The 16375-nt window shown below is 40.8% G+C and overlaps 2 protein-coding genes across 2 annotated transcripts in view; one reads left to right on the top strand and one right to left on the bottom strand.

The window, feature by feature from the left end:
* Positions 1-9621, top strand: part of GDI2 (GDP dissociation inhibitor 2) — a 43846-nt gene extending 34225 nt beyond the window's left edge. The window contains exons 7-11 of the mRNA XM_065873046.1: positions 4832-4931; positions 6492-6663; positions 8195-8339; positions 8524-8578; positions 8667-9621. Coding sequence (XP_065729118.1) covers positions 4832-4931; positions 6492-6663; positions 8195-8339; positions 8524-8578; positions 8667-8813 — 619 coding nt within the window. The 3' untranslated portion in view covers positions 8814-9621. The remainder of the gene's footprint in view (positions 1-4831; positions 4932-6491; positions 6664-8194; positions 8340-8523; positions 8579-8666) is intronic.
* Positions 9622-12617: 2996 nt separating this feature from the next.
* Positions 12618-16375, bottom strand: part of TASOR2 (transcription activation suppressor family member 2) — a 49756-nt gene continuing 45998 nt past the window's right edge. The window contains exons 21-23 of the mRNA XM_065871787.1: positions 15387-15492; positions 13161-13342; positions 12618-12736 (exon numbers count right to left, since the gene is read on the bottom strand). Coding sequence (XP_065727859.1) covers positions 12618-12736; positions 13161-13342; positions 15387-15492 — 407 coding nt within the window. The remainder of the gene's footprint in view (positions 12737-13160; positions 13343-15386; positions 15493-16375) is intronic.

Below are 16375 nucleotides of genomic sequence, written 5' to 3'. Positions count from 1 at the left end.
CAGAGATTTCTGTGCATTAATTTTGTATCCTGCAACCTTACCAAATTCATTGATTAGTTCTAATAGTTTTCTGGTGGCATCTTTAGGATTTTCTATGTATAGTATCATGTCATTGGCAAATAGTGACAGTTTTACTTCTTTTCCAATTTGTATTCCTTTTGTTTCTTTTTCTCCTCTGATTGCTGTTGCTTGGACTTCCAAAACTATGTTGATTAAGAGTGGCAAGAGTGGACATCCTTGTCATGTTCCTGATCCTAGTGGAAATGCTTTGTTTTCCACCACTGAGTATGATGCTTGCTGAGGGTTTGTCATATATGGCCTTTATTATGTTGAAGTAGGTTCCCTCTATGCCCATTTTCTCGAGAGTTTTTGATCATGAATTTTGTTAAAAGCTTTTTCTGCATCTATTGAGATGATCATATGGTTTTTATTCCTTAATTTGTTAATGTTGTGTATCACCTTGATTGATTTGTGTATATTGAAGAATCCTTGCATCCCTGGGATAAATCCAACTTTATCATGGTGTATGATCCTTTTAATGTGCTGTTGGATTCTGTTTGCTAGTATTTTGTTGAGGATTTTTGCATCTATGTTCATCAGTGATATTAGTCTATAATTTTGTGATATCTTTTTCTGGTTTTGGTATCAGGGTGATGGTGGCTTTGTAGAATGAATTTGGGAGTGTTTCTCCATCTGCAGTTTTTTGGAAGAGTTTGAGAAGGATCGGTGTTAGCTCTTCTCTAAATGATTGATAGAATCCACCTGTGAATCCATCTGGTCCTGGACTTTTGTTTGTTTGAAGATTTTTAATTACGGTTTCAATTTAATTACTTGTGATAGGTCTGTTTATATTTTCTAATTCTTCCTGGTTCAGTCTTGGAAAACTGTACCTTTCCAAGAATTTGTCCATTTCTTCGTGTTGTCTATTTTATTAGCATATACTTGTTTGTAGTAGTCTCTTATAATCCTTTGTATTTCTGCCGTGTCAGTTGTGTGATTTTTCCTTTTTCATTTCTAATTTTATTGATTTGCATCTTCTCCCTCTTTTTCTTGATGAGTCTGCCTAAGGGTTTATCAATTTTGTTTATCCTCTCAAAGAACCAGCTTTTAGTTTTATTGATATTTGCTATTGTTTTCTTCATTTCTATTTCATTTATTTCTGCTCCGATCTTTATGATTTCTTTCCTTCTACTGACTTTGGGTTTTCTTTGTTCTTCTTTCTCTAGTTGTTTTAAGTGTAGGGTTAGATTGTTGAGATTTTTCTTGTTTCTTGAGATGAGATTGAATTGCTATAAACTTCCCTCTTAGAACTGCTTTGCTGCATCCCTTAGGTGTTGGGTCATTGTATTTTCATTGTCATTCATTTCTATGTGTCTTTTTATTTCTTCTTTGATTTCTTCAGTGACCTCTTGGTCATTTAGTAGTACACTGTTTAGCCTCCATGTATTTGTGTTTTTTACTTTTTTTTTCCTGTAATTGATTTCCAGTAGCATTGTGGTCAGAAAAGATGCTTGATACGATTTCAGTTTTCTTAAATTTTCTGTGGCTTGATTTGTGACCCAAGGTGTGATCTGTCCTGGAGAATATTCCATGTGCACTTGAGGAGAAAGAGTATTCTGCCACTTTTGGATGGAATGTTCTATAAATATCAATTAAGTCTGTCTGGTCTGTTGTGTTATTTAAAGCTGTGTTTCCTTATTTATTTTCATTTTGGATGATCTGTCCATTTGTAAGTGGGTTGTTAAAGTCCCCTACTGTTGTTGTGTTACTGTCGATTTCTCCTTTCATGGTTGTTAGTATTTGCCTTATGTATTGAGGTGCTCCTATGTTGGGTGCATAAACATTTATAATTGTTATATCTTCTTCTTGGATTGATCCTTTGATCATTATGTAGTGTCCCTCCTTATCTCTTGTAACAGTGTTTATTTTAAAGTCTATTTTATCTGATCCCGAGTATTGCTACTCCAGTTTTCTTGTTAATTTTTGTTTGTTTGATTAGTATGTGTCTTGGTGTGTCTTTCTGAGGGTTTATCCTGTATGGGACTCTCTGTGCTTCCTGGACTTGAATGACTATGTCCTTTCCCATGTTAGGGAAGTTTTCCACTATAATCTCTTCAAATATTTTCTCAGTCCCTTTCTTTTTCTCTTCTTCTTCTGGGACCCCTATAATTCGAATGTTGGTGCGTTTAGTGTTGTCCCAGAGGCCTCTGAGATTGTCCTCAATTCTTTTCTTTTCTCTTTATTCTGCTCCTCCGCAGTTATTTCCACCATTGTCTTCCAGCTCACTTTTTCGTTCTTCTGCCTCAGTTATTCTGTTATTTATTCCTTCTAGTGTATTTTTCATTTCAGTTACTGTGTTCATCTCTCTTAGTTTATTCTTTAGTTCTTCTAGATCTTTGTCAAACATTTCTTGTATTTTCTCAATCCGTGCTTCCATTTTATTTCCGAGATTCTGGATCATCTTTACTATCGTTACTCTGAATTCTTTTCAGGTAGATTGCCTATTTCCTCTTTATTTATTTGGTCTTGTAGGTTTTTACCTTGCTTCTTCATCTGTGACATTTTTTTGCCATCTCCCTTTTTTTTTTTTTTTATGAGTGGGATTGTGTTCCTGTTTTACTAGTTGTTTGGCCAGAGGCTTCCAACACTGGAGTTTGTAGGCTATTGGGTAGAGCTGGGTCTTGGTGCTGAGATGAGGAACTCTGTGAGACCTCGCTCCAGTGAATATTCCCTGGGGCCTGAGGGTCTCTGTTAGTCCAGTGGTTCGGACTCACAGCTCCCACCACAGGAGCTTCCACCCGACCCCAGGCTCATGAATCAAGCCATGTGGGGTGGCAAAAAAAAAATAAAGTAAAAAGTAAAATTAGACTAGGAAACTAACAGATGTATTATAAAGAATGTAAAAATAAAAATATAGATGAATCAACAACCAGAAGGTACATCAGTTCCACAATAGTAAAAAAAGAGGAGGAGGGAAAAGAAAAAAAAAAGCGGGGGGCAGGGGGAAGGTCCTTGGCTGTGGAGAGCAGGGCCTAAGCAAGGGTGAGGTTTGGGTGGTAGGTGGGGCCAATGCTTAGGACCCACAGGGCTGGAAAAGGCCCTGGGGGCTGTGAGGGGTGGGGCTTAGGCTCAAGGAACAGAAGGGGCCCAAGTGTGCTCCCCACCCCTGGTCTCAGAGGGCAGGGGACCTTACCTGGGAGCTCAGCAGGCTCCCTGTGCCTGAGTGCACATGGTGACAGTAACCCTCTGCTCCTCACCCACTCCTCCGGAGGGCCCCTCCCACTTGCCTCTCAGATACTCCCCTTGGCCTCCTTTCTGTGCCCCCCAGGACACATGTGGCCCGGATGGTGCTTTGGAGGTGGGGGAACCGGCTTGGGAGCTCCCCATGCCCGAGTAGGTGGGGCAGTCGCCCTCCACTGCTCTCCCGCTCTTCCTGGAGACTCCTTCCCACCTGCCTCTCCTGATCTCCCCAGCCTCAGGGGCTGATCTTGTCTGGCCTCCACTTCTCCTCCCCCCTCGGTCCCCTTACATCCTACTCGTTCATTATGGAGTTCCTTCTGTCTCCTTGGGGGTCAGAGTCCCCCACCAGCGCCCGGCAGCCGCCCTAGTTCTGGGGAGACGTTAACTCCGTGTCTTCCCACATCGCCCTCTTGACTTCTCTCCTATAACGTTCTTGAACATAGATCTTTGAACAAGGATGTTTGTCCTCGTACATATTCGTAGTAGCTGCATTTAACTCCCTGCGTATTTTAGCATCAGTAATCTGGGCATGTTTGTTTTGATCACTCTTCTTCTTTACTTTTTTCCATTTTCTTTTTTTTGCATGTGTCCAGTAATTTTTGATTGTATGTTGGACATAACTGGTATATTGTAGAGATGGTGGATTCTTTCTGTGATGAGTGTTGATTTTAGTTTTGAGTTGGCAGTGAAACTATTGGCCGTTCGCCTTGAACTTTTGGAGACTTGATTTTATACTTTGTAGGTGGGGGGTCTTTTGTCTTTGGCTGAATCCTTCATGAGGTGTGGTCCTCTGGGGTTTCATTGGAAAGCCCAAGGTATGTACCAAGTTCCTCTAATATGGCAGTTTCAAACTTCAAACTTATTTGTCCTTAAGGCCTGTAGCTGTAGTTTCTCCTCAAGTCTTTTTGCAGTTTAGCTTTTGCTTTTTCCTGGGTTCCTTGGAGTCTCTCTCCTGTGTACAAGCATTTCTGGAGTTAGTTAAGGATTTGAAGAGATTTTATAATTTGGTTGCTCCCCGTTTTGGAAGACTTTCTCCCACAATTTTTATCTCCTCATACAGCCCCAAACTCTATCTTATGGCATGTTAAATCAGTAAGACTGCAGGTTTTTTGCTTCTGTTCTAGCTGTCCCATGTTACAAGGACTGGGTAGGTCATTCTGTCAGGGGAAGAGCCATACAAACCACATGAAGATCTCATCCAATTGCTTCCTTCAAGTCTCTTGTCTAGTTTCTGCCTGCTTTTACTCACTGTCCAGTGTGCTTTCTGATAGACTTTTGGTTGTTCAGAGTCTTAATTTTTAATATGCAGGAGGATTAGACTTACAAGCTGTTATTCCATTACTGGTCAGTGTGGTTTGTTTGCACTTGATAACTACGAATGTGAGACATCGTTACATGGTTTTGACTGTTTTAGAATTGATGCTTTTATGACTTAAACTAATGCCTTCTGGAAGGAAACTGAACAAATACATGTTTCCTGTAACTCATTAAAATCTAAGAAAGGAGACTTTAGTAGTTGAAATAATTATAAATTACTGATTGATTATAATTACAATTATAATTACTAATTATAGTTTAAATACTTTGCTAGGCTAAGTGCTATTTATGGAGGTACCTACATGCTGAATAAACCAATTGAAGAAATCATTATGCAAAATGGAAAAGTGATTGGTGTAAAATCTGAAGGAGAGGTGAGTAGCTTTTACAATTTAAGAAATATTATATTTTTGTAAAGAAAACTTTGTTTAATAAGTACTAAATTTGGTATGGACATCGATCCTAGATTTCACACTATATGTTTTCTTTATGGTAACTTGGTATTCATAATGACTGAAAACTTATAATGTTTAATATTTTCTGTTGTGTTGATTGTTGCTTAAGACTAAAACAAATTATGAATGAGCTCTAAATGGTAAGTATTATATATGTAGTGTGGGTTGGTGTCTGTCTCCCAAATTTTCATTTAAATTTAGCTTTATATGTACCACTTATAACTTATTGGTTGAATTGGGGCTTGGCCAATACTATTTTATTATTTAATTTATTATTATTAAATATTAGTAATGTTAATCATTACTGTTAACATTATTTTATTTTGGGTTTAGCCAAGGAACTGGCCGGGTGGAGTTTTGAGCAGTGTTTCTCAAATTTGAATTGAATGTAAATTGTTAATTTTGTCAGAGTACACGTTTCTCATTCAGTAGGTCTGTGGTGGGTCTGCATTTTCTTGCAGGCTCTCAGATGGTGCCAGTGCTGTTGGTCTGCAAGCCAGACCACATTTCATGAACCATCAACTTTTACAAATGGAACCGTTCAAAAAAGAAACTGAAAAACTATGTTTAAAAAAGTATTTTGGGGGCTTCCCTGGTGGTGTAGTGGTTGAGGGTCCACCTGCCAATGCAGGGGACATGGTTCATGTCCCGGTCTGGGAAATCCCACGTGCTGTGGAGTGGTTGGGCTTGTGAGCCGTGGCCGCTGGGCCTGAGCATCCAGAGCCTGTGCTCTGCCCTGTGTACCGCAAAAAAAAAAATATATATATTTGGGGATTCCTGATGGTATTCTATGGGTTCAGACAATATAATCTATACTCACTAGCTGGCCATCTGACCATCTATTGTTGTAGGTCTTTTGTAACTACCTTGTGCTTCCAGCATACACATAATAGATGTTTAGGAATAGGGATAAACGTCTTAATCTGATATCTCAAAGTTCTTTTTATTCATTCCATTTTTCTTTGCTTCAGGCAACTGCTTCCTCTTAGGACATTTCAGGGCTTTGATAGAAAGAGAAGATGATAATATAATAATACATAATTTATCTTGCAACTTAAGTTTTACTTAGTAAGGATAGTCTTAAAAGGAAAGATTATGGTCTGTTTTTAATATTAGAAAGAACTATTTATAGACCATTTACTTTTCACTGGGTCCATTTACATATAATGACATTCCTTAAATACACTGTTTCATTTAATCCTAACAACAACCTCTTTGAGGTTGGGTAGAGCCAGGATTTTAACCCTCTTCTGCCCAGTTTTAAAACTTATGTGTCTGAAAACCATGCAACACACTTTTCCTAATATTTCAATAAGATTTAGAATTTATAGATTTGCTCCAGGAGACTTTATAGGGATTGTCGGCAAAGCTAGTTTTAATAGTTATCTATAATTCACTAATTATCTACAGTTAACTTGAAGATAACAGGCGATGTTCAAGAACGATGGCATCATTATACCCATTAATGTTTTATTACAGATTGCTCGCTGTAAGCAGCTCATCTGTGATCCCAGCTACGTGAAAGATCGAGTCGAAAAAGTGGGCCAGGTGATCAGAGTCATCTGTATCCTCAGCCACCCCATCAAGAACACCAACGATGCCAACTCCTGCCAGATCATTATTCCACAGAACCAAGTCAATCGGAAGTCAGGTCAGTTTTGAAGATAAGCAGATGTGTGTAGAAATTACAAATTTTATCTGCTCTATTACAGTGAAGAGACTTTAGTTTACATATGGAAAATAAAATGTGATGTATCCCTTTTAGCTCGTAGAGATCCTAAGTCATCACTTTGAAATAGAAACGTTTGCCTAGGAGCCCTGCCTTGGACTTGTACCCCCCTCTTTGGGCCTCCATTTCTTCTGTAGAACTGAGAGGCTGGACTGGATGAGCAGGCAGTCTTGCCTGGTTTGAACATTGTGTGCCTTGTGGAGGTTTATGCTTATTAGTTGACCTGATTTCACTGTTACTTTGAGCTGATGACAGCACTGCTTTTGTGTCATGATTTGTCAACTTAATACTTGTATTTGATTTTAGCAGTGTGCTAGAAAACAACTTTGATTTCTCTGATTGAGATCAGGACTTAGCAGGGCTTCCCTGGTGGCGCAGTGGTTAAGAATCCGCCTGCCAATGCGGGGGACACGGGTTTGATCCCTGGTCTGGGAAGATCCCACATGCCGCGGAGCAACTAAGCCCGTGCGCCACAACTACTGAGCCTGCCCTCCAGAGCCCGCGAGCCACAACTACTGAGCCCATGTGCCGCAACTACTGAAGCCCACGCACCTAGAGCCTGTGCTCTGCAACAAGAGAAGCCACCACAATGAGAAGCCTGTGAAATGCAACGAAGAGTAGCCCCTGCTCGCCACAAATAGAGAAAGCCCGCATGCAGCAATGAAGACCCAATGCAGACAAAAATAAATAATAAATAAATTTTAAAAAAAAGATCAGGACTTAGCTCTGAAATCGTAATTCCTAATCTGTTTGCTTTAACCAGTTTTCTTTCATCCACTAGCTTTTCCCATCTTCCTTTCAGTTAGAAGCCCTAAAGCTTTTAATTTTTTTTTCCATGTAAGAGACGAAATCACAGAAGATTATTATGAGAACTAAGAGACACAGACGAAAGTAATCTTTCAAGGGTTCCCAAGTAGATCTCAGGGTCAGGGAGAGTGTAAAAAGAGTAAAGGGAACCCAGTAATTATCTCTTATATTGGAAATTATGTAGTTAACTAGTAGTATACAGACAAGTAGAATCTATGGAATTATTATGAGCCTATGCCAACTCAAGAATAGCTTATTGTGTTTGCAATTTTATATTGCTTAAAAAATGAGAAATCAGTAGTTAAATAAATCCTATCTTAGCTATTCAAAACCTTTCTAAATGCAGGGTTCAGAGAGGAAGACAGGTTTCCACAGTGAGCTGTTACATCTGGGAAGAGACTGTCATCTCCCCGTCCACTGTTCACTGCCACATAAATCCTTCATCTCCAGTAGGCTAAGAGTTGCTGAATATTTGTATATTTTATGTATGACCTTGTTTGTCTCCATATAGAACTTAATCTTAGAATATCCAGTCTGTTCCAAGTAATTTTAACTCACAGCTCAGTGAAGTATGGGTGAAACTGAGTGCACACACAGGCCCAAGGTTTAAAGACCCTGGCAGTGAGGTGGCTTTGCTTGCTTGCAGATATCTATGTCTGCATGATCTCCTCCGCACACAATGTGGCCGCACAGGGCAAGTACATTGCCATCGCCAGCACAACCGTGGAGACCAAGGAGCCCGAGAAAGAAATCAGACCAGCTCTGGAACTCTTGGAACCAATTGAGCAGAAGTAAGTGATGTGTTCATTTATAGCAGCTCAAACCCAGGATTGCCTTTGGCTCCATGGTGAACAGAACCCCATGAGAACAATGAGAGCAGCCATCATCTCTTACCAGCCTGGGTTTTGAATTTCAGGCAAAGCGGTGAGTGGGCGTGTCAACTTCCCTGCTTACTTAATTCTTTTTCCCCTCCAGATTCGTAAGCATCAGTGACCTCCTTGTACCAAAAGATTTGGGAACAGAAAGCCAGGTGAGTGGCAATGTGAAAAGGGTAATTACCAGGCTTTATTGGGAGACATCACTAAATAGTCTGAAGTCTTTGTGACTTTCATTTCCAGATCTTTATATCCCGTACATATGATGCGACAACTCACTTTGAGACAACCTGTGATGACATTAAGGACATCTATAAGAGGATGATGGGATCCGAGTTTGACTTTGAGGAAATGAAGCGCAAGAAAAATGACATCTATGGGGAAGACTAACAGCAGTACATGTTATCATCTAATTAGGACAAACTTAAAATTTGGCAAATGATGCATATTGTATGAAATCAATATTGTAAGGCCTGCTTTTGTAATCAAAGCTGAGAGATTGCAGAGCACTGTACCAGTAAATATTCTTCCCCTTTCTAATATCATGTATTAACTTGTTTTCATGGAGTGGCTCTTCAGAATTGGCAGGTTCCCACATTCTGTTCAATTTAACCAATACTGGCTTGTTTTTTCTAGTGAAGGATCAGTTTTAAAACATTGTGATACTGATACAGAGAACTTGATACAGTATTTGTATCTTTTAATCAGTGTAGCCTTTGCAGTTACGAGCTTCTGCTGCTCAAGAGCTGTGCCAGTACAGTTTGCGTGCCATCTGTCCTCTTGACATTAAGGAGATACGGAATCGAACGTTCCATCTTTGGGGACAGTATCCCTCACTCCTCCCCACCCCTTTACATTTACATCAAGTGTTAGAACAGTGCCCAGGCAGCATAGCCACAAGCTGGGTTTATGTGGGCCTCCAATTCTAACCAAACTCCAGACTTTGAGAGTCATTTTGGAGGAAGCCTGTGTGCGGTGTTTTAATCTAATAAATTTGATGAGAGCAGAGGGGAAAGAAACTATCATAAAGCAGGTAAACGTAGAAGCTGCTTTTGTATCCCAGGTGTGGCTTCTTCAATGGACCAAGCTGCTGCAACGCAGTATTGATTTGACAGAGCCTCTGCTTCAATGATGTCTGTCTCACAATGGCTCCAAATGATTTCTGTACTGCAAAATAAAGCCAAACTCTGGAAACCAGCTCCCTCTTGTTGGTCTTTTGTGTCCTGACAATTCAGAGCTAGTAAGTATTGTACTGGCCTTGACACAGCTGCTCATTTCCTTCACTAGAGCTGAAAACGGATGCTGGGGAAGAGTGCTGAAGACCCTAGTGGTTGGTGGAGTGCTGCCATCTGGCTTCACTGTGAGTAGACCCCGAATTACTTCTTGGTACAATATAATTATTAGACTCTCTTAGATATCCTTAGTAGTGGTGTAGAACAAGGATTCGTTCCCATCAGAGAGTAAGTGACATCCGGTGGAATGGGTGCGTTAATATATTTATTTAATAAGTTAATTAATTTTATTTTTGGCTGTGTTGGGTCTTCCTTGCTGTTCACGGGCTTTCTCTCGTTGTGGTGAGTGGGGGCTACTCTTCGTTGTGGTGAGTGGGGGCTACTCTTCGTTGTGGTGTCTGGGCTTCTTGTTGCGGAGCATGGACTCTAGGCACGTGGTCTTCAGTAGTTGTGGCACGTGGGCTCAGTAGTTGTGGCACACGGGCTTAGTTGCTCTGTGGCATGTGGGATCTTCCCGGACCAGGGATCGAACCCGTGTCCCCTGCATTGGCAGGTGGATTCTTAACCACTGTGCCACGAGGGAAGTCCCAGTATTTTCATTTAATTCAGATTGTAGACAGACAGTTTTTAGTGGTACCTCCTTTCCCCTTGATTGTTACAAGCCTCACTGTATGTGCTGTCATTTACATCGAGGACATTGTATTCTCTTTTATAGTTGAGTCTGTCATTTATGTCGGAGGAATGAGGACATTGTAACTGTATTCTCTTTTAAAGTTGAGTCTGAAGGACGCAGACTAAGGTAGGCAATCTGTTAAAGGATTTAGGGTAATAATAACTTCGATTATCCAAGTGATTACTTTAGCTTTCTCAATCTCATACTATCCGTTTTTGGCCGAAGAATTTTTTGTTGTAGGTGGGCTGTCCTGCACATTGTATGCACCTCCCTGGCGTGACAACCCCAGATCACCCCGGTTGAAAACAATTGCTTCCTTTTCATAAGAAAGATTATCTAAAATTCCAGGAGGCCTTTCCCCTCTTTTCCTGCAATATTTCGCATTGTGAACCGTTAACGCAGGTGGAGGCACAAGCTGGGTTAGTAGTACGAAGGAAGTACCAGGATGCCTTCATATTCTGCATTCGGCATATTTATTGGAACAACTAACATCTCTGTGCCAGGCCAACGGGGCACAAAGGTGACGAGGGCAGAGTCTCTGCAGAAGCTCAGTCTGGAGGCGCCTGCTCCTCTGTGGCCTGGCTAAGCCTTCAGTTACAGAACGGGCGGCCTCGTGGGTGCTGGAAGGTTCTTCAGGGGAGGAGCACGGCTGGCAGGTGCGCTGTACTTTCCTTTTCCGTAGTAATTTCAGATTAATTCAGTGTACCAAATACAGTTAGTTATGGTCCTATTAGATTCTTATCCCTGGGGTAAAAATCAGCTGAGTGGGTCTCTAAGCAAGAGCTAGGGTAAGAATTAAAACTCAGTCATTCTTCCTCCTCCTAAGAACATACCGAGGGGAAAGGAACACTTTCGGTTCTGTAGGGGGAGTTTAAAAGCAGATAAATGGCTTTTGAGGGAAGTTCCTGTGCAGGCTGACATGACCCCCTGGAAGGGCCAGTTGGAGAGTTGTGAAGTGTCCTCTTGCTGGAGCCTGCTGCTCGGCATCGCATGAGGGAGGGGAAAGCACCGGGCAGGCCTGCGGGGATGAGGCTTGACAGATGGCGGCCAAAGTGAGGTAAGTGGTAGGATTCTTTTGGAAGCTACTTATTCTGCTAAATGGCCTAAAAAATTTAAAGTGCTGTAGAACATTCTCTTACAAATTTAATATTTGCTATAAAATCACTGCAGAAGCAGTTGAATGATGTTTAGTTGTCTTTATTAAAATGAAACAAATTAGGTAAAAAAACCTTTGTTCCAAATAGATACTATGTATCTTACCAATGTTTTTGCTTGGTTTTGAGTTTTAAAGATTGGTGTAGAAATTATTTCTAATACAAATAAATGATTATTTCTTCCTCAGAGGGTTGATTTTTGTAGTACGCTGTTTATAAAAACTGAGTAAGTGAAAATGACAGTTTATAAATTTGTACCATTTAGGAAAAAAATGTTTATGTAGTGTAGCATGAATAACAGCAGATAAAACCATTGAAGATGTTAGTTTTTACACAGGTGGTAAAACCTTTAAAACAGACTACAACATGCATTACATGTGCATTTCTGACCTTAACGTGCAAAAACAAAGCTACTGGTTAAAATACTTAGTTTTGCTACAATTGAGTACACTTGTAAAATTCTTATTTTTATCATTAATTTCAATGAATAGCTTTGAAGCTATTCTGCTTAAAATGAGAATAATTTAAAACAATAATATCGAACACTGTAACCCAAAACTAATGGAAAACTACAGTGCTGCTGTGAACAAAGCCAGACAACAAAGTCAGACATTCTGGCAATGTGTAAAACACGAAGAAAAATGTTCCCCCAAGTTGTAGAACACTGAGATACACAGAACAGTCTTCTCATATAAATCAAAGGTTTTCAAAGAAAAGGGAAAATACTCATTTGTTGTTGGCATCACCGATGTCTAGGTAAGCTGTAGTTAAATCACCTGGACAAATACAAAATTGATAATTCCGTCTTTAAAATAAAATAACCAAGAACTATTCCATAAATAGGATGCTACCTACTGGGAAAATGTCTATGCATGTAGGCTACATTGTCTTCCGTCCTGGCAGCAGATGGACTGCAGGTGAAAACACTCATAGAATGGAGGTTAGTTATTTCATTAGTGATACTTGAGAAAGTCCCATTTATGCCAAACTAGCAGCACCCCTAAATAAACAAAACTTAAAATTTACAGCATGACGTATAAGGTACAAAAGTTTTTGAGCAACTGGTTTCCCGCAGACACAGATGTCAGCATCTGCTGTCAGTTCCAGCTAACGTGGGAGAGAGTCACAAGTGTTCTTACCAGTAGCTACTCCTGAATGGAGCTGCTACTTTCTGTATATTTTCCATAAAGTCATTTACATCTGTAACAAGGATGCCACTGTTTTCAAAGACATCTCTGGAGACAACAGGCTTTTCTGTAAAAAGAAAAATAAGCTTTTTTGGTGAAAAAATTCATTAATACATTTTAAAAGTAGCAAAATCCCTTTTATTGAAAAAAAAAGACTCATACACGTGAAGGAAAAAGCGAGCCTGTTTCAAGTGAGGAATGAGGTTGGAGCTCTGGGAGCAGCCGCCTCCATGGGCGGTGGTGGGAGGGAGGGAGCTGAAACCACTGATGGGCACTTTTTTAAAAGCTTAGATGGTTACACTTAACAGATCTAGTACAGGTTTTTTTTTTTTTCTATTAACAGGACAAAACCCACAATACCTGCTGCCCCAGCCTCGTGTGTGTTTATTCCTGGCCGCCAATGACTCCACTTGGATGGAAGGACGTTTCTAGAGTGGACCTACTGGGCGTTAACTGGTTGATGAAAATTAGAACTAAGGCTATGAATTTACCTGTAAGGAAGACGGCAAACCTCGCGTGGACGTGCTGAATTTGCAGGTTTAGCAGACATTTCAGGTGCTCAGCTTTTGTTGATGATCGCGAGTCACACTGGTGATAATGAAGCAGCTCAAAGATATTTGCACTCTGATACGATTTCAATATTAAGTTCTTTTTATATGCAATTGAATCCACTCTGAAAAAGACACAAAAATGTTAAATTTAGATAAGTCTAAGTTTGTGAAAGATTTTCTGTATCTTAATTTTCAGTTGCTTTATTCCTGGACGTTTTCTGGCCTTCACTATACTTAGTCAAACTCCTTTTCCCTTCTGTGTTCTTTTGTACGACACACTTGGCTTCCCAGACGTCACCATCCTGTCGAATTCCCTCAAAACATTCCGAGTGTACTTACTCCTCATCCCGTCAGGAAGGACAGCGCATGGCCATCGAACACTGCTTCCAGCCATGTGGCTGGCAGCCTCCCACTCATTCCCAGCCGGCCCCTTCCTGTCTCATACAACAGTGCTTCCCGTGCTTTGGCTCTCCAAAACCACTCTACTTCTTTTTGGTTAGATAGTCACCAACTTCATTAAGATCATCTAACAGCTAGAATTTTCTCACCTCACTTTAAATCTTGTTTCTACCTTTTATTCTTCCTTTTAGAGGAAAGTGTTCCATCCTGCAGCCCCCTCCAGTACTCACACCCTCGCTCCTGCTTGCTGGAGAAAACCCAAAGCCTGCGTATTTCCAAAGCTCTAGTCACACCATGAACTGCATCACGATGAACTTCCTTCCAGGTTTTATCCTTTATATGTGTAAATTTATATGCCTGGCATCATACTGTACATAGTTTATCACTGTGAACAGAAATTTTTTATATGCTTCTAGTTACTATTTTATGCTATGTGTGGCATTATTTTGCATATTTAAAAAATTATGTATCTATTTAGTCCTGTATCTGCCTAGAGATGAATTAGAGGATGGTTTTATAGCTACTGATTACCACGCATGGTTTTTGTTCTGTTTTGTTTTAGTTTTGGACAAATTCTCCCCACCTCCAAGGGCAAAAGGATATGATAAGTTTCTGAAAAGTTCTCACTATTCGAGACTGGCCTGATGTGAAGAGATTCCAGTGACATAAGTGTCTCTGTTTACGCAAAGTCCTATGCATGCTGAATTAATTTACACTGACGGATCTTAACAGGTGTGCTCTGCCACCTCAGCTTTCATCTGCTTCTGTACTTACTCCTGAAGTTGAACCTTCCCTCTGAAGTGCTGTGTTAACTAAGCCCTGTGAGGGCCCCTTGGAGCCCCTTCCTCCCTGACAGTCTCAGCTCTCAGTTCCGCTCCCTCTTTTCCTCCTGTACAAGTTCCTCTCCTAAGTGCAAGCCTTTCCCCAACTGCTATTCTCGGCCATCTTTCGAGATCCCGTGCACATCCACAATTTCAGTTGTCTTCCTCGGAGAAAGCAGTGCGGTCAAACAGAAGGTAACTGTCAGGTTGGAGACGAACATTCCGGGTCAAAGCCCAGCTTCCTGACTTCCTCCTTGTCTGCCTGGGTCAGGTCTGGCATCCTCTGTGCCTCAACTTCCACATCATTAAAGTGGGTTTGTACTGTCTGCTTCCTATGTGTGAACTTATTAGGACAGTCCTGTGACAGATGACCCGTCCCATCTATAGACTCCCCCAGTCCACCTCTGCATTCCCACACTCCTTTTCTCGTCTCATTACAACCTGCAGGCCCATCTTTGATACGGAAGGGCCTCCCGCAGGCCCCAAGTCTCTTCATTTAAGGGAGTCTGCCTGTTTCTAGTCTATTATTTAAGAGTTAAATTAAGGCTACACGCTGGTCTCAATTTTTCTGTCCTTATAACTGGAGCAACCTAATTTATGAATAAATGTCCAAAAACCCATAGGTGAATTTATTCTTTTTACATTTTAGGATTCCTGTGTGTGTCTGACTTGGTCACTGTTGGTCTGGAGAAGGCAACTCAGACCCTGGATTATGGTCACAACACAGCTTCCTGCACTGAAAGCCTTGCTATAAAAACAAAACCCGAAAAACAGTCCACAGACCTAAACACTGCCTTCAGTGACATAGACGATTTATGTTCTTGCAAAGTGACCTTCTGGCAACACGTGGATGACACTGGTCCAGAGCTCAGGGAGCCTTTCTGGGTGAACCCGGGTGTCTCCACCCTCCCCCACACCCAGGCCTCAAATTCCATAAAGGTCTCACCTCACATCTTCTTTTAGCTTTTTAGTTTCCCTGTAGTGAAGCAACCATTTCCATCTTCCATTTTCATTTAGTTTCTCCAGGATTTTGATAATTTCCTTCAGTTGTACTACAGAATGAACAAGTTTGACAAGAGAAGATGTATTTTAGGATTTTTGGCTTGTCTAGTCAAAGCCCAGGGATGATTATTTGTGAGAATAAGGCCCCATGTTTGAGTGTTGACCATCACTGCCACTCCTGTAGCTGGGCAGGAAGGATGCTGTGCTGCTCTTTAACCCGTGGTCCCTCAACCCAGCCCCACCTTCTCATACTAGCAGGAGAGAAGAGCACTGCAGTCATTAGCAGTTAAAAGCTCTGAGTGTGTATAAATCTATGGATGGAACGAAAGTGGGGTCCTGTTGCAAGCTGAACAGGTCCTGTTGCAACAGAGATAAGATAGGTCTAGGCTTCTAAATACAGAATCTACAAATATTTTCATCTCCACTTTATATGCAACATTCATGCTTGTTAAGGTACGTCGTCCTCCTCTTCAATGGAGAAGTGGTATCCATGTTTACTTCTAATGTGCTATCAGAGCTGGGCAGGTTTTGATTGTACATAAAGTGTCTGCCCTGTGCTCTAACATTCTTTGACGTCAAATTCATTGCCCCGAGAGAAACTATTTATATATGAGTGTTTAAAAGCAGATAACTGAGAAGACTTCCAGTAGCCATTTTTTAGATTTCCATGATACCGACAAAATGGTAGGGGTGATGGCAACAGAAATGGAGGAAAGAGGGCTGATTTTAAACAAATATGTAGCTGATTTGATTTGGCAAAGGGAAGAATTGAATATAACAAACTCTGAAATGTGTATGAGTAGTTTAGCCACATTACGGAGTGGTTTTAATACAAAAGAGGTCAAGAGCAAAGTGCTTATTTAGCACAGCATATGACAGAAATTAAGCCCTCAACAGATGGTGACATATTGAGTTACTACTGATTTCTTTTTG

Source organism: Phocoena phocoena, chromosome 2 (genome assembly GCF_963924675.1).
Source record: "Phocoena phocoena chromosome 2, mPhoPho1.1, whole genome shotgun sequence".
Lineage (NCBI taxonomy): Eukaryota > Metazoa > Chordata > Mammalia > Artiodactyla > Phocoenidae > Phocoena > Phocoena phocoena.
The sequence above is the reverse complement of the archived record's forward strand: the minus strand, read 5'-3'. Positions and strand labels throughout refer to the sequence as shown.